The sequence below is a fragment of the Aulonocara stuartgranti genome, assembly GCF_965226115.1.
Source record: "Aulonocara stuartgranti genome assembly, chromosome: 20".
Taxonomy (NCBI): domain Eukaryota; kingdom Metazoa; phylum Chordata; class Actinopteri; order Cichliformes; family Cichlidae; genus Aulonocara; species Aulonocara stuartgranti.
Window position 1 is genome coordinate 4521710 of NC_138956.1, and position 24404 is coordinate 4546113.

The 24404-nt window shown below is 42.8% G+C and overlaps 2 protein-coding genes across 4 annotated transcripts; both read left to right on the forward strand.

The window, feature by feature from the left end:
* The first annotated feature begins 906 nt into the window (after window positions 1–906).
* Window positions 907–14341, forward strand: slc2a5 (solute carrier family 2 member 5). Of its 3 annotated transcripts, XM_082520128.1 has the most exons (16): window positions 907–1056; window positions 1276–1337; window positions 1709–1799; window positions 2011–2104; window positions 5007–5131; window positions 5235–5333; window positions 5419–5579; window positions 5659–5783; window positions 5874–6026; window positions 6129–6254; window positions 7050–7237; window positions 7367–7477; window positions 7576–7677; window positions 10219–10294; window positions 10516–10643; window positions 12556–14341. In XM_082520128.1, the coding sequence occupies exons 5-16, from the start codon at window positions 5087–5089 to the stop codon at window positions 12778–12780; spliced, it is 1539 nt and encodes a 512-aa protein (XP_082376254.1). In that variant the 5' UTR covers window positions 907–1056; window positions 1276–1337; window positions 1709–1799; window positions 2011–2104; window positions 5007–5086; the 3' UTR covers window positions 12781–14341. The 3 variants fall into 3 exon arrangements, with proteins under 3 accessions (XP_082376254.1, XP_082376253.1, XP_082376255.1); XM_082520127.1 differs by having other exon boundaries at window positions 907–1337; XM_082520129.1 differs by lacking the exon at window positions 2011–2104 and having other exon boundaries at window positions 907–1337.
* A 3299-nt stretch (window positions 14342–17640) lies between these two features.
* Window positions 17641–24351, forward strand: LOC309697696 (solute carrier family 2, facilitated glucose transporter member 5-like; the record flags this gene model as incomplete). Its single annotated transcript, XM_082519814.1, has 6 exons — window positions 17641–17664; window positions 18217–18327; window positions 18430–18531; window positions 22377–22452; window positions 22674–22801; window positions 23988–24351. The coding sequence occupies 6 exons, from the start codon at window positions 17641–17643 to the stop codon at window positions 24210–24212; spliced, it is 666 nt and encodes a 221-aa protein (XP_082375940.1). The 3' UTR covers window positions 24213–24351.
* Window positions 24352–24404: the final 53 nt, after the last annotated feature.

Below are 24404 nucleotides of genomic sequence, written 5' to 3' on the forward strand. Positions count from 1 at the left end.
CACTTACCGTATTTCCTGCGGGAAGTAATGTGTTGTGTCAGTTCAGGGATTTGGCTGGCATTGAAGTGACTTGAGTCAGGAGGGGGCCGCTTAAGAAAGACTTTTCTGCTTTCTGCCTGCTTAAATTCATTAAGAGAGCCTGTGCTACAATACCAGGGGTGACCATTCACCAGTAAACTTAACTTGGAGGGGGGGTAACACAGGCAGTGTCATTGGTCCCGGGAGCCCATTCTCAAGCACGTTGTCCACCACAGGCAATAAATTAGCAGTGGCAGTGTTTAGTGTGTGAGCAAAAAGGCGGCTACTGAGTTCCCAGCGAACGTGCACTTTGTTCTGGCATTACTCGTCGCATTAGCGCCACCAACTGTTTACTGCTGGGACTACTAGCAATGCAAATTTTCTGCGTGGAGCTCCCATTTCATAATATAAGGGGAACAAAAATCTACCAAGAAGATTACATTCAAAAGTCTCTCACGTGAGAGACTTTTGAATGTAACACTTCCATGTTTAATATGAAACAGTCTCTTCAGCACAGTCTGCAACCTGTTTCGTCTCAGCAACTTTTAGACTGGGTTTTATCATGTTTGTCTTTGGGATTAGAGAGGAACAGCACTGCAGTGTTAAAGGCCCGAAGCAAACAAGGTAGACCTGCTACACATGGAAGTGTTGCTTGCTTCAAATACCGCTGGGGTGTGGAGGTTGGATAATGTAGGCCACCTGCAAGAAAATGCGCAGAGGGGGATGGAGAAAAACAAAAAAAGACAAATAAAATACCGCAGGAGGGGAGCAGCAGCTGTTGTTTCCTGGGTCAGCAAGCCTACGAGGGGCTGTTGACTCCTGGTTTGCATCTGTGCTCTCTCCCCAATTGGTGGTGGTGGTGGTGGGGGGCGGAGAGGAGGTCTGGAGTGTCACCACCGTGCACACCCCCTCATACCTCTAGAAAATTTTGGTCCAATCAGTGCAGTGCAACCATCGATGGAAATTACATGGCGACACGATGGTCCTAACCTGCTCCTTCTCCTGTGAAAACCAGAAAACTCTGTCTCCTCATTATTTGTATGTATAACTATGCAGTAATACAGCTGAACGGTGAACTGATATTAATATGCACGAAAACCAAGGCTGCTATTGATTGATTTATTTGTTTAAAGAAGCCAAACAAGTCATTTTAATATCTGACAAGTTTCCCCACCCCACACCTTATACCCCAACCACCCCCAACCCATTTGCCTCACAATGGTTTGGTCCGTTGCCTACACGCTCACATCCACGCAGTCATTTGGAAGTTTGTCGTGTGGGGGTATTTCTACAAGTGTGTGACTGGTGGCTGAAGTCCAGTAAGTACTTTGCAATTATTTACTTACAAACGATGTTTGGTCAGACATTTATTGTATTTTATTTTATTTTATTGCACTTTACTCCTCAGAAGAATCAAACACAATTACTGTTTTGTTGCATATTTTTAATTAGCTTTTTTTTTTTTTTAGCTTAATTTTAAAAAGCGGTTGCCATTTTGCTACCGAGGCAGCCGCATGTTTAGGAAAGAAGGAGCTGTATCTACAAAACCAAAAGCAGCTTTTTGAACACAAACACGAGGAGGATGCAGAATGCTCTGATGATACTTTGACCCATAGTCCATGACAGTAATGTTATTCATTTATTTCTCTGTTTTTGTGATTGTGTTGCTTTTGTTGATCTCTTTGCACAGGGAAAACAAAGAAGCCATCAGAGGAAGAAAATAACCGTTTTAAAGTCCATCAGCTCTGTCACAATGTTTTTGGACTGATCTCACTCAGCAGGTAGGTTTCAGCCACACTGACGTGAAAAAGTGTTATTTATTAATAGGACATCCCAGGATTGGTTACTTATATTGGTAAATGTTTTAATTGTATAACATGCAAGGTTGAATGTATTTGTAACTGCTTGTAAAGTTGTTTTGGAAATGAATGAAGTCTGAACTGTATAACAATTGTGTAATTATCTATGAGTTTGTGCGGTTCTGCTTTATAGCACGCTAGGTAAGATTTGAGCTGAGCTTTTGTTACCTAGTGGCTACACAAGCCAGGAAGTACCAACGACTGGATTTGGTGTGTGGTAATAACAGGTAAATTAACTTTTTTTTTTTTATTATTTGAATATATATGAGTGCTTGTGTATAAATACACAAACGATACACACATGCTTTCAATTGTGTAATGTAAGTGATCTAAGTAGCTCTGTTTTGGAAGTTCAGTTAATGCTAGAAATTTGTTTTGGAGTTTGTATGTGTTTTGTCTCTAGGGGCCACCACATATATTTATATATAAACATATATAAATAAAACCAATTTTTGAGCATAATTTTATATTATTGTTAATAATAAATTCATTAAAGCAACAAAACAACCTGAAGAGCCGGTTCTCTAAAAAGAGCCGAAAATCCCATCACTAGTCTGAAGACCAGCAAGGATACCCAACGGATTTACTTTGCCAAATGGATCATCACGGCCTTGCCGACAACAGGCACCGGGCCCCGCCAAGTAGTCACCGGGAGTGAGCTGGTACATACCTGAGCGCCCAGCCCCGGACACCAAGAACCACCAACGCACCGACCCCTGAGGGCATCAGTTACCGGCAGGGAGTGTGGTGAGGAGAGACAGGCCTTTGGAGGGCCTGGGAGTTCCCAGAGAGGTGGAGTCTAAGACCCGACCTGACATATAGACACAGACACAAACATGCATTCCCACCCTCATGCACACATATACAAATACTCAGCACTCACCCAACATAGGGATAGACATACATGGACACTGTACACACAATCACACTCCCCAAACAAACTCTATACCCCGGGTCCAGGTACCCTCGCCCCTGGAGGGGGAAACGGCACCTAGACCCAGGAGATGTTACCCTTTCCCCCGGGATGGAGGCAAGCAGACCGCCCCAGGCTCCGCAGCAGCAGGGAGGCCCCGCATCCCAGATCCCAATCGGACGGCCAACACCTCCTTCCAGCCCCCCCGCCCCGAAGGCCAGCAGAGAACAGGGGTGTGTGAAGACTCCAAACCTCCCTCCTCTTGCTCATGTGTAGTGTTGCTGCATGTTGTTCTAAGGTGCATTTAAAACACGGGAGAGCATGGTGCTGCTGCCAGAGAGCAGCAGGTGTTAGCACGGTCCCTCCCGAGAACCCTCAATGTCTACATGGATTTAAAATTGAGAGGTGGGCACCGGCGCCAGAGGTGGGGTTGAATACACAGACCGTCCACTGGACGCCGTTTTTTCTTGTTTATTGACACTCAGTAGTTCCTTCAGTCACTCTGGTGACTCATTGTGAATAAGGGAGCAGCTGGAAGTAGCTTTAGCTTCATATGACTTCTTATGTAATGCGTCCTCTGTGTTAAAGCACAAGGTATTGCACAAAACCTGGAATGGAGCTCAGTGATTTCCAGGCCACTTCTAAGAAAACTGGTTTTTGGTCTCCCTTCATCACTCCGCTCTTAGAAAACCTCCTGGAATTGTCAGCAAACCAAAGCAAGAGATTTTTTTGTTGTTGTTGCAACCCTCACAGTAACACCTTCACATATCTCCACAACACTGTCATTATCATGATAGCATTTTATTACGGCAGTGTTGTGTGCATGTTTCTGTGCTGATATGTGCATGTTAACCCCTTGAACTGACTGTAAATCTTTTTTTAAACATGGGAGTAAGGTTTTAAACTGGAAGTGAACCTGCACTTTATCCACTTTACCACCTTGGTGGGATGCTACCAGCAGCAACAATAGCTCCACTAGCTTCTTTCACCGTGATATGAGCAAAAGAAGTGACATGTAACCAAGTGTAACCTAATAAAGGTTACACTTGGTTCTATATGTAAACCCCCATAATGTTAAAATTTATGCTATCAAAGCACCATAACCCTGCTCCAACCTTACTTCAAGGCCTTAACCTTTCACTTCCAGACCACAGCTTTTTGCTGTAGTTTTACACTGATAATGTGAACAATGTAGAAAATGTCAGCATCTTGATACGAATTGAGGGAGGTTGGTAACAGTCTCCATAATTTTTGCTCGTCTGAGTAGCTGGAATTCTTTTTATCACATCTTATGTCAGATTTGTTAAAGTTTCAAACTCTTTGACTGCCATCCAAGCCAAACCTCTTTGTATCCAAAGGAGTAAAAGGCATCATTTGCATGTTTTAAAATCTAAAATGAACCTGTTGATGAAACCTGTTACTTTATGTAAATAATTCTATTTAAAATAAAAAGAGTTTTCTCTAAAACAGCAAATTTAAAATAGCGCAACTGTGTAGTAAACATTTACTGCTTTTTATTACCTTCATGTATAAAAACAAACTCTGGTTTCATTCATTTTATTTCAGTAAAACTCAGTCTATTCTTCCAAAACTGCCTCAGTAATAGTTTACTCTGAGCAGAAGTAGTTCTGAAATGTAATTGTTTGCTTTTTTTCTTTGGTTTGTTTGTTTGTGCTTTGAAGCAAGTAACATCCAGCTCCAGGAGCAAATAGCCTCAGGGGCGTTGTATCGACAAGCAGGCTCGGCTTTAGAGATAAGAGATGATGGTGTGCATGACAGATTTCTGACAAAGCAAACATTTGGAAAAAGAAATGTTTACAGCTGTGGTGTTTGTGCAAGGGCGAACAAACAAACAGTTTTTTAGTGTCATCGATGAGAGGTGCAAGCAGATAAACCTTTCAAACTGTTTGACAGTAAATGCTGAAGTTGTTGCTGTTGTATTATTTTAATAAATCCATCTGATGCAGTGCAGCCTGCGCGTGGATCAGCAATAAAGATGCGTTATCCTTATCATTTTTTTCTTTAATGACACCTGCATCCACTGATCCTGTTTAGTCAAGGATACAGTGCAATATAAGAGTTAGATATCAACATTCAAGTAAGCTTTTAATCTTTCAGGTGTATTACATTAAAAAAAATTAACCAGAGAGCACAGTCAGCAACATGAGTGCGATAACCATAAACCAATGCCACGCTCTCTAATCTGGTGTCCAAAGGGCAGGCAGGATCCAGTGGGCAGTAATAATAAAGTGTGCTGTTATTACTGCTGAAAGTGACAGCGAGCCCAAACACGGCCATGGCGGACACCGAGGAATGGGGAAAGCCTGTGGAGAGGAAAGGGGTGAGTTACAGTCCACGTGTGATCACAACCATGGTCACAATTTTCTTTTCTGACTTTTCAAATAGCGCTCTGATGTTGTCCCCCTCTCCCCAACAAAAAACAGAGGCTAACTGTAGTCCTGGTGCTGGCAACACTCATAGCTGCCTTTGGTTCGTCCTTCCAGTACGGCTATAATGTCTCTGTGGTCAACTCTCCATCGCAGGTAAGCTGATTAAAGAAAGAAAAGCTTGAATGGAACTCGCTGGGAAGATAATTCGTTCCTATCAGTGCTCTCCTGCTCTTTTCAGTTCATGCAGCAGTTTTATAATACAACCTACATGGAGCGTTACCACAGCCCGATGGAGGAGAACGTCCTGACTCTGCTGTGGTCTCTCTCCGTGTCCATGTTCCCTCTCGGAGGCTTCTTCGGCTCTCTGATGGTGGCCCCTCTGGTCAACAAATTTGGGAGGTGAGAATCTGCTTCATTCCACGTGTAGTTTAGCATGCTCTGCATGTTTCTTGCAACTAATGCTTCATCCCTGCTACAGGAAGGGCACCCTCCTCTTCAACAACATCTTCTCCATCGTCCCTGCTATAATGATGGGAGTCAGTGAGATCGCCAAGTCTTACGAGATCATCATTGTGGCCAGGTTTATAGTAGGCATCTGTGCAGGTCAGCTCCCGAATTTAACAACAGCCCAGGTTAAGGATCAGGCGTGATCAGGCGGTTTAGCTTCACCCGTGCATGCTTTCCCATCTGCAGGTCTCTCTTCCAATGTGGTGCCCATGTATCTGGGTGAGATCGCTCCCAAAAACCTGAGGGGAGCTCTCGGCATTGTTCCGCAACTCTTCATCACTGTTGGGATCCTCTGCGCCCAAGTGCTGGGCATTAGAAACATACTGGGAAACAGCACAGGTAGTTAAGTTTGTACATGTTTGATCATTTATTCATCAGATGCTGAGACATGGTCTTAAGAATAAGTTTAAAAGCGTGTCTGTGTTCCTTGTGTGTGTCCAGGCTGGACCCTCATGCTGGGCCTTACTGGTATTCCCGCCGCGATTCAGCTCCTGCTGCTCCCCTTCTTCCCTGAGAGCCCCAGGTACATGCTCATCCAGAATGGAGACGAGAAGAAAGCAACGAAAGGTAAGAAAGTGCGATGTCATCAACATAAAAAAAGCATGGTTCATAAAAAAATCACACCTAACAGGCTTAACGTATTCTGTTCATTTAGACCATATTCTGTAGAAGGTATCCCTCTGAAGTTTAAGAGAAAATGACAATTTTTCCATCGTATATGTCTCTTGTACAGAATGTATCCAATCTTCCATCGTTGGTGGTTCAGGCTTAAGCCATCTCCTCGTAAGGGGCTTTTTACTCGCAGCCAGTAGGATATACAAACGTCTTCTATCATTAGAATTCAATTTATCCACTGGTGTGTTACACAAAAATCTCAAAGGTTAAAGGGAAAACAAATGAAAAAACATTTTGTAGACGTTCGTGGATTAGAGACCAGTACTGGCGAATAACTTTGCAATCCCAAAAGATATGGAAATGGTTAGCTCCATCTCCCCCACATCTCCAACAAGTGTCACCAGTTCCCCGGTATCTTTGTTGAGCAGGGTTGATGAAAAATCTCTGTGGTGAGCCGTGGTCGGCGGTGCCGTGCGGACGCACCTTCACGACATCCGCAATCACACCTGCCTGTTAAAACACGGGGACTCGGGTTGGTGAATGATGGTGGTGTTCCTGCAGCCGTGGAATGAATAAAGATGGCTCTCAATAACAATCTGTGGTCCCACCTTATTCACACCACACTGGTGCCGAAACCCAGGGTTTCACCATCATCATCACCACCATCATTCACATTTCGCACATAACTACACTACACATCGAAGATAAACTGAGCATTTATGGCACTGTATGCATTTCCACTCTTAGCACTGCAGCGCCTGCGTGGGTGGGACGACGTGGACAGCGAGCTGTTGGAGATGCGTCAGGAGGACCAGTCCGAGAAGGTCGAAGGTCACCTGAGTGTGTTCTCCCTGCTGTCCCAGCGCTCTCTTCGCTGGCAGCTGATCTCCATAGTCGTCATGAACATGGGCCAGCAGCTGTCGGGTGTCAATGCGGTGAGACGTGCCCATCCAGTTGTCCTCGTCCCTCACACAATAACTCAGGATGCATGACAACATCTATGTTCTTGCTTATTCACAGGCTGTCGTGTTATAACCATAATGCATTTCTCTCTTTTCTCTCAGATCTACTACTATGCCGACAGCATATACGGCTCTGCAGGAGTCAGGGAGAGTGACATCCAGTATGTCACAGTGGGAACGGGAGCAGTGAATGTCTTTATGACCATAACTGCTGTAGGTACCCAGCAAAGCTGAGGAGAGGAGCTGTTTGTGTGTTGTTTGATCATGTGAGATGGAGATAACCACTGTGAACGGGGGTTTTGTCATCCCAGGTGTTCATCGTGGAAGCCTCAGGTCGCCGCCTGCTCCTCCTCTGTGGTTTTGGGATCTGCTGCGGAGCCTGTGTGCTGCTCACTGTCGCACTCAACTTGCAGGTATGGTACAGACCTGTCAGCGCTACTAATGCCTGCAACCTGTCACTCTGCTGCCCTCTAGTGGTTCAGTTATTAGTTCCCCAACCTGGAAAGAATCAGAGGAGATTTGCAAGATCCTGTTTATGATCTCAGGATCAGTGGATCAGAGAGTAACGCCTCCTGAGATTGATTTAATTGCAGCTATAGTCTAAAAATGTACTAATTATAGTTAGAGGTGAGTTCGTAAATGTGAGCTGCTTGTAATTTTAACAGCATTTCACATATTATGCTTCTATGTTACTGAATTTAAGTCATTTGACATTGTTCAGCATATTTTTGGATAACCAGGACACTCTTTTTTTTTTTCCAACAGCAGCCACCAAAATCCTCATTCCTACAAGGCTACAGCAACAGGCCTTTAAAATTTTCATCTTAATCTGTGTGATTTTAATTTTCTGCTCTCACCTACACTTTGTCCCCACTGGGTTACAGCTCTGTTGAATAATTAATTAAAAGCACTGAATAAAATTTAACATTATGAAGGCGTTAGTCCACTCCATAGTTTTAACCTCACTGCATTAAAATAGAGGCACTCTACTGTTGTTGAGACCACCACTGATTATGGCTTTTTTCCCCCACTCATCTTTCATGCATTTAACTCAGAGTGGACAGACTTTTGGCTTACTTAGAGTCCAGAACGTGGGTCCCAGTTTGAACCTGCACTGTTGCAAAGGCTTCTATTGTGGACAGTTAGTCAATAATATGTCAAACAGGTTTTTGTAGTTTTGCCTCTTTACATGTTTGTAAATGACGTATGAATCAAATACAAATTTTCAGATTTTACTCAAGTAGTTTTACGAAAACTTGTCCAATCGCTGTTCAGAAGTTGCATACGTTTTATACATAGTTGTACATATACTAAAACTGCAAAGCTGCTGTGCTTGGGTTGAGATTGGCCATCAAACTACTGTGAAACATTGTCTGAGCACTTCAAATCTGAGCACAGAGTATAGCCCTGTACACTTTACAGTTTGTCCTGTTACTTCTATCAGCAGCCATGTCAGCAACAAACGCCAGTGGTTTGGTTCAAGTCATTCATGCCCATGCCATAGCATTGCCTCCACCATGTTTGACAGATGGTGCAGTATGCTTCAGATCCAGAACTGTTTCTCTGCTTCTCCATTTTTTTTTTCTTCCGTCATTCTGGTTCATCTTGCTTTCATTTATCCCAAGATTTTTTTTTCCAGATCTGTGCAGGCCTTTTAGAGTTTAGTCTAATCTGGCCTTCCTGTTCTTGAGTGTAACCAGTAGTTCGCACCTTGTTATAAAACAGGGGACGGGAACTCCAGGCCTCAAGGGCCAGTGTCCTACAGGTTTTAGATGATCCAACACAGCTGATTTAAATGGCTAAATTACCTCCTCAACATGTCTTGAAGCCCTCCAGAGGACTGGAGGGCTTCAAACTAATCATTTGATTCAGGTGTGTTGACCCAGGGTGAGATCTAAAACCTGCCAGGGTTATTACCAGGGTGATATTATAAATCCTCTATTTCCATTCAGGAAGGTGTCTCCAGATTGTAGATGTTGAAACTGATATGCACAACGATGATATGGATTTTTTTTTGAAAGGATTAGTGGCTGTTGGCAGTAAATTAAACTTATATGTTATCAGTTTAATTTGTAAAAGGGTACAGGCCACACTTAACTATGCAACTGTTTGTCAGCTGTCTAATTACTTTTGTGTTTCCTAAAAATGAGACATTATATATAAAAACATCTCTGTCTCCATAGTGTAGTGGTTTATACATCTGACTAACAGGCCAAAGATCCCAGTTCAGTATAGGGAGGAGACCCAAATCCCTTTGGGATTGTGTCAAGAAGGGCTTCTGGTGTTTTGTTTTGTTTTGTTTTGTTTTTTGTTGTTGTTTTTTTTAAAAAGCTAAACCAAACATCTGGCACATGATAAATAACAGGAAATTGGATTCAGGTGGGTGTGGAGACCCACATCTCTTTATGTTTGATTTAATTTCACCTGCACTTTATCCCCATGTTTTGGCCATTTCTGAAAAGCCACAGTGAGAACTCCTGCAGGACAGCTAAGGAACAGCAGAATCTGACATGATGACAGATTGGCAAAATAATTAAACAAGACGCAACCAGTAAAAAGCCAAAATAACAAACGGTGTCACCGTGCTACAGATTACCAGCCTGTAATCATGTTGTACGTCTAGGATTCCCATCATGGTCTGAGACAGTAAAGTGATATTTTGGCCCCTTTGTTTGCAGGAGCCATGACACCTGACACTAAACACTGACTATTAGAGAGAACCGCAAACGCAGTGCTGCCCTCCTTCAAACCTGCAACCTCACCTGGAGCCAATGTTTTCAGACAGGCGTCATTTTCAGCAGCAGTAAAGGCACAATTTAGATACACAATGGAGAGTAGGCACATTAATCATCTGCCTTTGATCCTCAAGGCCTCCATGTGGAGCCGTTAATGTTGCTCCTGCTTACAAACATCAGAAGGAATAGTTACTGAGAGCTGCTTGTCTGTGTTTGCAGGAGACTGTGACATGGATGCCCTATGTCAGCATCGCCTCTGTCATCGTCTACGTCATCGGACATGCCATAGGGCCGAGTGAGTCTGTCTGAGTAGACCTGTTGGTATTTACACACATACTGATTACAGCAGGGCGCTCCATTAGCTGAAGTGTTGTTTAGATGTAACCAGGCATATAATCAAAGTTTGTACATCAGCACTCAGTTTGTTTGAGACATGAGCATCCTCTCTGACTGTGAAGACTGATGACGTCTGTCTCGAGTGTTTTGGTTGTGGTTAATTGCATTTTTGTTCTGCAGGTCCCATTCCTTATGTGGTGGCCACTGAGATGTTCCGGCAAACAGCCAGGCCTGCGGCGTTCATGGTGGCCGGCTCCGTCCACTGGCTCTCCAACTTCATTGTTGGCCTTGTCTTCCCCTTCCTCGAGGTTAGTTTCTCAATTTCTGCAGGCTCAGACTTCAGTGGAATTAGTTCCAGATGTTTTGTCGAGCATAACCAGCAAGGCAGTTCCCCCCACATCCTCACTGTAATGTGATCTTTTATGCCACTTAGAATTGGATTACTTTGATATTTTCTTTGCAATTTGCATAGATTTGCAGACAAGGGATTGCTTTTCTAAATAGGGATTAACCTGTTTAGAAAAGATTTAAGTGCACTCGTTTGCATTTCATCCTTGCAACACAAATATAAGAATTAAGTAAAGAATATGCTGCAACAAACAGTGCGTAAGAGAGGAGAGGATTGCAGTCAGGGTGGAGTGGCTAGAAATGAGTGTCAAGGATGATTTATAACAAGATAGCAGCAAGAGTGAAAGGGAAAGATTACAAGATGGTAGTGAGACCTGCTATGATGAATGGTTTGGAGACTGTGGTGCTAACAAAAAGTCAGGAGGCTGAGCTGGAGGTGGCAGAGCTGAAGAAACCAGCATGACCAGGATGGAGGGACAGGATTAGAGAAGAGTACATGAGAGTAACGGCTCAGGTTTTGCCGCCAAAGTTAAGGAACTGAACTGCTGTGGACATGTGCAGACCCTATATGGATATAGTTGACAAAGGATTTTGGAGATTCATAGATCTAGTAAAGAAGGAAATGAAGAGGGGTTGTGTGACACAGGAGGATGCTGGGGATAGGGTGACATGATACCAGTGAGTTGCTGTAGTGACCCCTAAAGTGAGTGGGCCAAAATGCTGACTTATACTGATTTGAATTGTACTCAAAATTACTGCCTCATGTTTATCTTTTAGCAAGATACTAACCTCAAGCCTCTGATGCATATATTGGAGTGTGAGTGTCAGATAGAAAGCACTTCAGCAGAGAGAAAAAAGTCTTCATTGGAATGGGCAAATTAAGCGTTTTGTATAAAGTGCTTCGAGTGCTCAGGTAAAGTAGAAAAAGTAGATTTCAGATATATTTTTTCCTTTTACAACATTTTCCTAATGGTTCAGCACCAAGTTTGATTCAGGTATCAAACTGAGAACAACATTTTAAAAAATCAGTTGGTTCCTCCTGTTTATTATTGATTGCTGTCATGCTAGAGAATGCAGTTTGGACCTATCACTCACCTACCTGATGCACACTCCACCTTTAGGTGACACTTAGAATATTTCTTGTGCATGTGAAGAAAAGAAGGAGTTTATTTTAGGTGGATGGTTTAGTGTTGCTGGCTGCTGAACTAGTCAGGAACAGTTTCTGTGTGCAAAGCTGGCTTGTTGTTTGACTCACAGTAAACAGGGCAGACTGGAGCCAGGGGTGATCAAATCAGCTGATTAAAACAGGCAGGCAGGTGGGAAGCTGGTGGATCTAAGCACAAGAGAACAGTGTTGGTTTCGGTCATCGAGTGAAGTGGGAAAAACTGGAAAGGGAGTGGCTCACCTACTCCTCGTACACAAACACAGACAGAGAAAACAAAATAAGAGGAGGACAAGAAGAGGCACAACATAGGGAATGAGGAGGAGGAAGATACATGAGGAATGCAAACATGCAGAGAGTGCCAGAAACATTTTTTACTGCATTTACAACGCCTGAAACATAATGTCGGAGCTTGAATATTATAACACCAGAAAACATATTGTAAAATCTTAAATGAGGAGACATTATGTGTAGGAGTTTTCACTGAATGACGTGATCTTAGATATAAACATAAGCTTCATCTCATGTTTACTTCCTCTTACATGTTTAAACCTGAAAGTGTAATCAAGGGAAGAAGATGCTTGAGAAACATCTATAAAGAGCAGTGTTTCACTTTTGACCTCACCTTGTTTGCTCTGTTTGTCTTCCTGACATATTTACATTTCATGTCGAGGACCCAGAAATCACATTTCCTCTCCTTCTCTCCCCAGCGAGGCCTGGGCCCCTACAGCTTCATCATTTTTGCCGTCATCTGTCTGGTCACCCTGATCTACATCTGGCTGGTGGTGCCCGAAACAAAGAAGAAGACCTTCCTGGAGGTCTTCCAGATGTTTGCAAAGAGGAACAAAGTGGAGTTAAATCTGGGTGACGGCGATCTGCCGCCAAAAGGCCTCAAAGAGAGCCCACAGGATGCACAGAAGGCCACGCCCTTCTGAAGAAAGAAGGAGAACATTGATAGAAGAGGAAGTATTCGCTGCGGGTGTGGAGCGAGGGAGTGTGTGTGTGGTAGAAGACTTGACAGTGTTTTCATTTTAGATGCCTCTGTGTGCCTTTTCTTTGTATTTGCGCCTGCAGATGTTGGTAGATTTTCATGCAGGCTAAGGTTTGCTGTGAGTCGGTGTATGCACTAGATGCAGCGTTAAGGACGTGTGAATTAGTCAGTGAGCAGACAGCAGGTCTCTTGTAAGCTTTTATTGATGACATATGAATGCAGTACATGGCTCAAGCTGTGACGTCTTTTTAATATTGGCCTGTAGGCGCCTTGAAAAGCATTTTGTCCTTTGTAAAACATACCATGAACCCTTCACCAACAATTCAATCAAATCCCCAACATCAACAGATGATATTCTGCCTTGTTGCAGCATGTTGAAGCTCATACAAACAGAAGCATCAGGAACATCTGTACTGACTGTCCAGCTGCACCCCTCCGTACATGCTCAGTTTTGGTCTGGCCAAAGCATAACTGCCAGAATCTTTCTCCTGGAAATTGAGCACCAAAGGAAACAAAGAGCCAGTTTCTGAGGACAACAGAAAAAAAGAATCAGGCTGGAGAATCACCAATCTAACTTTAATTGCATGTCAATATCAAATTTTAAAACCACCCACCATATCTGATAGACCTTGAATTGTGAAATCCACCTAAAGGAAAGAAAAAGGAAAGAAGCAAACACTGCAAAGTGAATACAGCCATCCCTTACATGTAGATATGTTTGGCAGCTTGTAAGATGAGCAAGCACCCGAATGACTGTCGTCAATGGATGTTATCAAACACAGTCCAGAGGATGCTCTCGTAGCAGGGCGGAGTGGTGAGGGAGCCCTGAAGAAGCGCTTCAGATTCTCAGGGAGCATTGAGCGGACATCAAGGTTGGATATGTTCTTGGACTGACCTGTGAGGGTTACACAAACACCACGTTAAACTAAACCAGTGAGTTATGGCTCAGCTAGAGGTCACATTTGGATTCTGACCCCAAGTAGAGCAATGTGGGGTTTTTCTTCTGTTTGTTTGTTTTTGTGGCATACCTGATTTTCTTCAAGTTTGCAATAAAATCACTATAGTAGGTGTTCTCAAAATGGCCATCCTGGAAAGAAAATAAAACAAAGCTGTGTAACATTGATGCTTAAAGTTTCAGTGAAAAGAGATCATTGTGACTTGATCCCATAAATGCAGGCTTTAGAGGATTATTACAGTTTTTTAGGATCTGTGTTGCTTTAAGCTTTATCATTAAATTGTATTTAACATACTTAAAAGGCACTGATACAACCAAAACTCCAGATTTATTGACCTGTTTTCTAAACAGCTAGAAACCAAAAAAAAGTTGATTTTTTTTTTAAACAGATATTCAATAACTCACTTGTAATGGTTGCACACATCTGACAGTTTTGGTCATGTTTTTACAGATATGTTATATTTTTCAGTCATTCTGACTGTTTAATGTTCCTTCTTTGATAGATGTCAGATATTAACTTATGAGTAAAGTGCTGTAGAAGTGAAAATAAAGTCCCAGTTTTATGTAAACTCTCACTTGGATGCATCTTAATTATTTGCTGCTATCACAGTGGATGCCAGCTGTGGCGTTGCTGCGGCGATGACCTCTCAAAGGAAAGGAAAGGAAGCGTCTCATAGCTGAAGGTTACAGGCCGTCTGAGATCCAGAGCAGCCCGGTGGAAACAAGCACTCATTCACTGTGCTGCCGTGTAGCTGAAGACTATCGGGATATAGAAATGCATTTACTAACTTTCGATTGTTTCAGCTGTTTGATGAAATGAAAGAAAGTCTTGAAACGGTTCAACAGGAAGCAAGAAATTTGTTTGTGTGCAGATTAGAAGTGGTTTCAAAAAAAGAGGGCTGATTAATAGATGCAGGTCATTCTGGTTTCCTTGTTAAAAGAATTCACTCTGATGAAACCCATCATCCCTTTAAACTTCTGCACCTATAATTGATCCCAGTTTGGTTGAGCATGAGACAGACGTTCTTTAAAACCTGGCTTTACTGCAGTGGACAGCCTTTGTGTTTTGTAAGCCTACCTCTGCCATGTAGCGGATCCCATCTATGGCATGATCTGCTCCACTGGCCTCCAGGTCCCAGCCGCCTCAGTGCAGGTGCATCTGGACAGCTGTGTACTTTCCTGGGAGTCCCTCAGTGATTTTCATACTGGGAGGTAGGTCGATTTGAACTGACACAAATATATCATCACAAATCATGAATACTTTACATAGCAGGAAAGCCTTGGCCCACATTTATTTCAGCAGCAGGCATTTCTTTTCAATGTTGACAGTGCTGTTGATGTGATGCAGTGGTGACTTTTCCAAAAAGCAATGGCAGTCATGGAAACTATACATAAATGAGGGGATTTCAAAAAATGGAAATTCTACCTCAACGTCCACGTAAATTTATGCTTTGATAGTTCAGGCAGAAAAAACTGGTGTGGTCCTTTCTGTGCATCTGTACAGACTGACACTGTTTGAACTTTTGATTTACATTAGCCTTCTTTGAAATGGATTAACCACCCAGCTCACATGTTGCTGGTTCCCTGGCACGCAGTGGACTTGTTCAGCAGAATAATGTTGCATCTTCAAATAACATTCATTGCCAGAATCGTAGCTGCGCTGTACACCAAATGGTCCATGGTTTTTACAAGAGCCAACCAGCTGTTAAACGAAAAGTATTGGTCCAATAACGCACAGCGCGTTAAACCAGGACACCAAGCAGTCAAAAGAATTTCATCTTTGTGAATAAACAGTAATAACCCAATTTTCATTTCAATCACTTTATTTTTATTTTTCAAAAATGCTATTTGTTGAGTATTTCTGTTGCAAAATAAACGTCTCTACGCTTTACGCACCACGCATCAACATCCATGAAAGCGCAGTTTGAGGTGATTAAAAATACAACTATGCATTAAATTCTTTAAAAACTAATTCAGACACACTGAATGAAAAATGCCCACCCCTGTATGTCCAGTGGATTCCATCATGAGGTGATGGCATCGCATACAGATTTTCTTCAGAGAAAAACACGCAGAAAATCTCCTTCGCCGCGTCTCCCGGTTTTGTCGCGCAGGACAGCGACTCCGCACAGACGTTAAGCTTACATCGCCCGGAGCGGTCCCAGTGATCCTATAGCGTCAAAAAAGCAGCTTTTGTGCATCTGACTGTAATCTGAACTCCGTTTTTAATTTAAGCTTGAGCACATGTTTGATTTCTAAAATCGACAGTCATCTCTGTCATGTCATTATTAGTTTGACAATGAATAAATAAATAAGTCGGGAGCACCTCTCTACCACGAACAACATGAATTAAGGAGCATTTTTCTCTGCGCATTCGTTTAATTTAGGAATATCTTCAAATATAAAGATTGTAAATATCTATGAGCAGTGTTGGTCAAGTTACTTGAAAATAGTAATTAGTTGCTAATACTGATTACTTCTCCAATAAAGTAATCCCGTTACTTTACACAATTTCCTTTAATAAAGTGTTCTGATTACTTATTTTCAAAAGTAATTAGTTACTTTATTACTTAGTTGCTTTTAAAAACATAATACACAACCTGAATATGTTATAAAACAATAGACATTTCAGTCCAATTCTCTTTTTTCTGCATATTTCATTATATAAAATTCCATGAAATGAAAATTTCTCTTTTTAAAACTCATTTTATTAGTTTTAATATTTTAACTTTATGCACATTGTATCAAGCAAAAACTAAATTATATCCAACATTCTCTGAATGGAAGAAATTTGTTTAACATTTAAATCTATTTTCTGCATATTCCAGCATATAATTTGTTTTGTTTAAACTCACTTTTTCAAATAGATGCAAGTAAAATAGATGCAAGTAAAACTTCAAGCCAATAGCACAAGTCACCATCAAATGTGGGATGTAAGAAGGTGATGACCTCTCCCTACTGCTGTTCTGCATAGTCCTGAACCCCCTCAGTGAGATCATTGACAAGTCTGGCTATGGAATGGAGCAGTTTTCAGCCACCTCCTGTACATGGATGACATCAAGCTGCATGCAAAGAGTGAACGAGATATCAATTCACTGATCCACACCACCAGGATACAACGATGACATCGGAATGTCGTTCAGACTGGAGAAGTGTAGTCAAGATCCATAGAGGCTGGGGTCTATTACACCAGGCAAGACCCCAGGTGCAGGCTGTGTAAAGATGCCCCTGAGAATATCCAGCACATGGCAGCAAAATGCTAGCAGGCAGGGCATACATGGAACGCCATAACCAAGTGGCTGGCATAGTATACAGAAACATCTGTGCCAAGTATGGCCTGGAAGTCAAAAGCTCAAAATGGGATACGCCCCCTAGGGTGGAGGAGAATGGCCGAGCTAAGATCCTGTGGGACGTCCAGACACAGATGAACAAAATAGTGGTGGCTAACCAACCAGACATAGTGATGGTAGACAAACAGAAGAAGATGGCTGTGGTGACAGATGTAACGATACCGAATGACAGCAACATCAGGAAGAAGGAACATGAGAAGCTGGAGAAGCTTGTGGTGACTTGTGCTATTGACTTGAAGTTGGCCTCTAGTATTTTATGCCACATCCCCATTGAGTTCCTGGTGAAGCTTTTAGGATCTCAGGTGTGGGGGATGCAGTCATATGGACCATCCAGTTCTTGTAATCAATCCAGGCAGTGCACAGGTTGGTCAGTCTGGCCTTGCAGGCGACTGCTCTGTCTACCAGTGGGTGGATTTATGCTCCTCTGTTATTCCTGCCAATCCCTTTCTGTACCCTGCTCACTTAATGAGCCTTGTGCCTGTTTATCTTGGCCGCTATGATGCCTGACAGGAGCTTCCATGTGGTACTAAGGGAGGTTATTGCTAGTAGTTGGATGGGACTGGTCCCTTCTGGAGGTCCTTGAGGATCAGGACTGTCCGGCCTTCGTTTAGCCATTCTGGGTGTCTCTCACTGACTAGCAGCTGGCTCACTTGTACTGCCAGACACTCATAGAGTGGAGTCAGCTTCTTGAGCCAGGTTGCTGTGGTCTGCTCTTAGATCCACTAGCCACTTTTATGTGTTGCGTCCTTCTCCAATATGCTCTTCCAGTATTGCTCAATAGTTTAGTTTGTCTCAGTATAGATCAGTTTTGTTCCGTGTTGCCATTCCCACCTTTGTTCTACAATAAACCACCTTCACACCTTCAGCGAGTGCCTGCGTGTGGATCCTCATTTATCTTTCCCCACACGGTTCACTCTATTCGCCGTGACAGGATCAGGTGGTTAGTCTCAGTAATGGTGTTGATAGGTATCGTCCGTAAAAGGTCAGAGAGATATGAGGGTGCCAACATCTATGTTCTTGCTTATTCACAGGCTGTTGTGTTATAACCATAATGCATTTCTCTCTTTTCTCTCAGATCTACTACTATGCCGACAGCATATACGGCTCTGCAGGAGTCAGGGAGAGTGACATCCAGTATGTCACAGTGGGAACGGGAGCAGTGAATGTCTTTATGAGTGTAACTGCTGTAGGTACCCAGCAAAGCTGAGGGGAGGAGCTGTTTGTCTGTCTGCTGTTTGATCATGTGAGATAGAGATAACCACTGTGAACGGGGGTTTTGTCATCCCAGGTGTTCATCGTGGAAGCCTCAGGTCGCCGCCTGCTCCTCCTCTGTGGTTTTGGGATCTGCTGCGGAGCCTGTGTGCTGCTCACTGTCGCACTCAACTTGCAGGTATGGTACAGACCTGTCAGCACTACTAATGCCTGCAACCTGTCACTCTGCTGCCCTCTAGTGGTTCAGTTATTAGTTCCCCAACCTTGAAAGAATCAGAGGAGATTTGTAAGACCTCTCAGGATCAGAGAGTAATGCCGCATGAGGTTGATTTAATTGCAGCTATAGACAGGCCTTTAAAGACTTCATCTTTATCTGTTTCATTTTAATTTTGTTCCCTCACCTGCACTTTGTCCCCATTGGGTTCCAGCTCTATTGAATAATTAATCAATGAAGAGCACATTATGAAGGTGTTACTCATGGTTTTAACTGCAATAAAAAAAATAGAGGCACTGCTGCTGTTGAGACCATGATTATGGCTTTTCCCCCCACTCATCTTTCATCCATTTAAGTCAAAATGGATGGACTTTTATCAGAATGTGGTGGCGCAAAGGAGGATAACCAGTAAAGATGACTAAAGGGTGTTGACAACGCCACCTGGGGAGGGAGTTACACCCCAGGAGAGATTTCTATAGCCAATGCAAATGCCATACTAGTTACAGAAGCTCGTTATTAGCAAGCAGAGGTGAGGCAGAACATTTTTACAATCAATATTTATTAGGAAAAACTAGTAAAAGCATAGACCTGTAAAATAAGAGAACTTCTTAAGGTAGCAGGGCTGACAATGCAAGACCGATAATTAAACACTTTATTAACAAACAATGATTAAAAAGACAAGGCTCACTGCTACGGTGCTACTCTAGTAAAATAGCATTTTGGTAAAATAACTGAACAAAATAGTGGAGACCGGCAACTTGAGGAGGCAACCTACAGAGAGGAGTGACCAAGGGTGCCATCAATTACTCACACGTGTAGTTTCACTGCAAACCTCACTGTCACTCTCACTGCAATCTAAAGGGTCCAATCTACCTATTTCCCAGTGTGTACACTCTCATGTATCAGGGGGATTCCACCTCACGTGCCTAGCCCCACAACAAGCGGCCGTACCGCCATTAAGGCAAAAAAACCCAAAAAAACATAAAAGATCAAACAAGTCAGTAAAAGAGATGTAAACAAAACAAGAACAAATACACCCTAAGATACAATTCTTTATAAAAGCATGATCAAAATACAAACAATTCAGAGTAAAAAAGACCATAAAACCAGGAGCCAGTCAAGGCCAGTCCATAAAACAACAACAAGCCTACAACAGTGTGGCACGATCCACTTTTTAAAGGGCAATACTAAAATGAGCAGCTTTCCTGAAGAAATAAAACCGCTCTGCAGTGCTTAGCCGCCTAACGCTCTTGGCCACCTTGGACAGGGAAAGAATGCCAAATGGCTCTCTGTTAGTGAAGCCCAGCTCTTTCTTATAACGTCCTCTAATTATTGGCTGGGAAGGGTGTGGATGTTAGCGCTGCATTCGTGGACATCACGTAAGAAACCAACCTACCCAAAATCTACTTCACTACAAAAGCATCACAAAAACATCACCTCAGTGTTGGTCTTGGGTCCCAGTTTGAACCTGCATTGTTGAAAAGGCCTCTACAAACAGGTTTTTGTATTTTTCCTCTTACACATTTGTAAATGACATATAAATGAAATAAAAACTTTCAGCTTTTACTTAAGTGGTTTAACAAAAACTTATCCAATATCTGTTCAAGGCTATGTTTTATACATCGTTCTTCATCTACTGTAACTGCAAAGTTGAGATCAGGCCATCAAAGGATTTCTTCTTCTTCTTTGTGAAACTATTGGGTCCCTTTTGTGGTATGCTTTGGGTTTTTATCCATTTTTACTGTGAAGTGTTGTCTGATCACTTCGGATCTGAGCACAGATCAAGTGTACAGTATAGCCCTGTACACTTTATAGTTTGTCCTGTTTAAATTAAAAAATTAAGCACATATGTTATCAGTTTAATTTGAACAAGAGTAAAGACTGCACCTGATCATGAAACTGCTATTCATTTGTCCAATTTTGCTGAATGTGTTTTCTGAAAATGAGAGATTAAAAACAGCTTTGTCTCCATAGTGTAGTGGTTTAGAGATCAAATCATCCCAGTTCAGTGCCGTGAGGAGACCCAAATCCCTTTGGGACTGTGACAGGAAGGGCTTCTGGTGATTTAAAAAAACAAAAAAGAAAGCTGAACCAAACATCTGGCACATGATAAATGGCAGGAAACTGGATGCAGGTGGATTGGAGGTCAGACAACAATGATTCGTTTTTTTTTCTTTTTCTTTTGTCCCTACCTAGCAGTTGGCAAAGGAGGTCTATGAAGCCAATACAAGGCTGTGGGTGCCGTAGGGGTTCCAGCTTGGTCAACGATGTATTTCAAGGCCTTGCGATCTATGGCCTTGACCTTTGCTTGCTCGATGGATAGATATTGTTGTTTAAGATCATCTTCGATTTGCAGTCGATGAACACAATCCCTGTCCTCTGTCTACATTGAACTCTTTAGTTGATCAGTTGGCGAAGAATGAAAATCTGATTGCAGCAATCCCTCCCAGGTCGAAAACAGGCTTGCTCTTCTTTGCTTTACTGCTCACAATGTTTTTGCAGGCGCAACCGGATGATTTTCATTGTGATCTTACCAGTGGTGGAACAGAGGCTAATTTCACGGTAGTTCTTGCACTCACGGCTGTGGCCTTTACCTTCTCCTCTGTTCTCCAGATCAGTCGAATTAGTCCATGCAGTTGAGAAATGAGGATATCCCCTCCTGTTTTGATTGCCTCTGCAGCGACGTGGTCTAGCCTGGGTGTTTTCCCATTCATATGCTTGACTTCTTCGATTGTTGGTTCGGTGTCCGACAATGGGAAATGGTGGGGGTCGATTTCGGGAGGCACTGTAGTTGGGCCTGGGTCATGGTTGTAGAGGCCATGTTCTTTCCAACAATGAAGGTGTTTGGAGCGCACAAAGGTACCATCTGCTTTCTTGGTGTTGTCGTTGGTGGAATTCAACTTGTCACTTAGACCTCGCAACATGTAGTAGAGTGTGCAGTTTTCATGCCTTGACAATGCTTCTTCAGGTCTCCAACCACTTTCCCAGAATGCGTCCCTCTTCATCATCCTGCGCACTTGTAGATTGAGTAAGCAGCAACTAATAAATATAATAATAAATATAGTAACTAAAAATAATATAGTAAATAATTAAATAATTTGACTTTGATTACTGAATCAAAGTCAACCAGTTTTGTTCTTTTGTGTTCTGCTACCAGGTTGAGAGTTTCATTGGATATCCATAATTAGCTGTGGCGCTGAGTCGAGTAGTGATCAGAGCCAAAGACAACCATGATAGCCATTTAAAGATGTAATCTTTGTATGTTTGATTTAATTTCACCTGCACTTTATCCCCATGTTTTGGCCATTTCTGAAAAGCCACAGTGAGAACTCCTGCAGGACAGCTAAGGAACAGCAGAATAGGACATGATGACAGATTGGCAAAATAATTAAACAAGACGCAACCAGTAAAAAGCCAAAATAACAAACGGTGTCACTGTGCTACAGATTACCAGCCTGTAATCATGTTGTACGTCTAGGATTCCCATCATGGTCTGAGACAGTAAAGTGATATTTTGGCCCCTTTGTTTGCAGGAGCCATGACACCTGACACTAAACACTGACTATTAGAGAGAACCGCAAACGCAGTGCTGCCCTCCTTCAAACCTGCAACCTCACCTGGAGCCAATGTTTTCAGACAGGCGTCATTTTCAGCAGCAGTAAAGGCACAATTTAGAGACACAATGGAGAGTAGGCACATTAATCATCTGCCTTTGATCCTCAAGGCCTCCATGTGGAGCCGTTAATGTTGCTCCTGCTTACAAACATCAGAAGGAATAGTTACTGAGAGCTGCTTGTCTGTGTTTGCAGGAGACTGTGACATGGATGCCCTATGTCAGCATTGCCTCTGTCATCGTCTACGTCATCGGACATGCCATAGGGCCGAGTGAGTCTGTCTGAGTAGACCTGTTGGTATTTACACACATACTGATTACAGCAGGGCGCTCCATTAGCTGAAGTGTTGTTTAGATGTAACCAGGCATATAATCAAAGTTTGTACATCAGCACTCAGTTTGTTTGAGACATGAGCATCCTCTCTGACTGTGAAGACTGATGATGTCTGTCTCGAGTGTTTTGGTTGTGGTTAATTGCATTTTTGTTCTGCAGGTCCCATTCCTTATGTGGTGGCCACTGAGATGTTCCGGCAAACAGCCAGGCCTGCGGCGTTCATGGTGGCCGGCTCCGTCCACTGGCTCTCCAACTTCGTCGTTGGTTTAATCTTTCCCTTCCTCGAGGTTAGTCACTCAATTTTTACAGGTTCAGACTTCAGTGGAATTAGTTCCAGATGTTTTATCAAGCATAACCAGCAAGGCAGTTTATGTCCTCGATATATTGTGATCCTTTGTGTCACTTATAATTGGATTACTTTGATATTTTCTTTTCAGTTTGCATAGATTTGCAAGCAAGCTGGCGAGCTGGCAGGTAGGAGGAAAAGAGAAAGAACACAGAGGAGATCTATGGATGTAGTGAAGGAGGACATGCAGAAAGTTGTGTGACACAGGAGGATGCTGGGGATAGGATGAGATGGAGGCCGAGGTTTGATTCAGGTATCAAACTGAGAACAAAACAAAAAAACCAGTTGGTTCCTCCTGTTTATTATTGATTGCTGTCATGCTAGAGAATGCAGTTTGGACCTATCACTCACCTACCTGATGCACACTTCACCTTAGGTGACATTTAGAACATTTATTGTGCATGCTCAAAAAAGGAGTGATTTTTCTTGGGTGGATGGTTTAGTGTTGCTGGCTGCTGAACTAGTCAGGAACAGTTTCTGTGTGCAAAGCTGGCTTGTTGTTTGACTCACAGTAAACAGGGCAGACTGGAGCCAGGGGTGATCAAATCAGCTGATTAAAACAGGCAGGCAGGTGGGAAGCTGGTGGATCTAAGCACAAGAGAACAGTGTTGGTTTCGGTCATCGAGTGAAGTGGGAAAAACTGGAAAGGGAGTGGCTCACCTACTCCTCATACACAAACACAGACAGAGAAAACAAAATAAGAGGAGGACAAGAAGAGGCACAACATAGGGAATGAGGAGGAGGAAGATACATGAGGAATGCAAACATGCAGAGAGTGCCAGAAACATTTTTTACTGCATTTACAACGCCTGAAACATAATGTCGGAGCTTGAATATTATAACACCAGAAAACATATTGTAAAATCTTAAATGAGGAGACATTATGTGTAGGAGTTTTCACTGAATGACGTGATCTTAGATATAAACATAAGCTTCATCTCATGTTTACTTCCTCTTACATGTTTAAACCTGAAAGTGTAATCAAGGGAAGAAGATGCTTGTGAAACATCTATAAAGAGCAGTGTTTCACTTTTGACCTCACCTTGTTTGCTCTGTTTGTCTTCCTGACATATTTACATTTCATGTCGAGGACCCAGAAATCACATTTCCTCTCCTTCTCTCCCCAGCGAGGCCTGGGCCCCTACAGCTTCATCATTTTTGCCGTCATCTGTCTGGTCACCCTGATCTACATCTGGCTGGTGGTGCCCGAAACAAAGAAGAAGACCTTCCTGGAGGTCTTCCAGATGTTTGCAAAGAGGAACAAAGTGGAGTTAAATCTGGGTGACGGCGATCTGCCGCTGAAAGAGCTCAAAGAGAGCCCACAGGATGCACAGAAGGCCACGCCCTTCTGAAGAAAGAAGGAGAACATTGATAGAAGAGGAAGTATTCGCTGCGGGTGTGGAGCGAGGGAGTGTGTGTGTGGTAGAAGACTTGACAGTGTTTTCATTTTAGATGCCTCTGTGTGCCTTTTCTTTGTATTTGCGCCTGCAGATGTTGGTAGATTTTCATGCAGGCTAAGGTTTGCTGTGAGTCGGTGTATGCAC

Excerpts from the sequence above, each read along its gene's own strand:
- slc2a5 (XM_082520127.1), top strand. The coding sequence starts at position 5,087 with ATGGCGGACACCGAGGAATGGGGAAAGCCTGTGGAGAGGAAAGGG. Across the intron at positions 5,334-5,418 it reads TGGTCAACTCTCCATCGCAG|TTCATGCAGCAGTTTTATAA; the intron begins GTAAGCTGATTA and ends TGCTCTTTTCAG. Across the intron at positions 6,255-7,049 it reads CGAGAAGAAAGCAACGAAAG|CACTGCAGCGCCTGCGTGGG; the intron begins GTAAGAAAGTGC and ends TTCCACTCTTAG.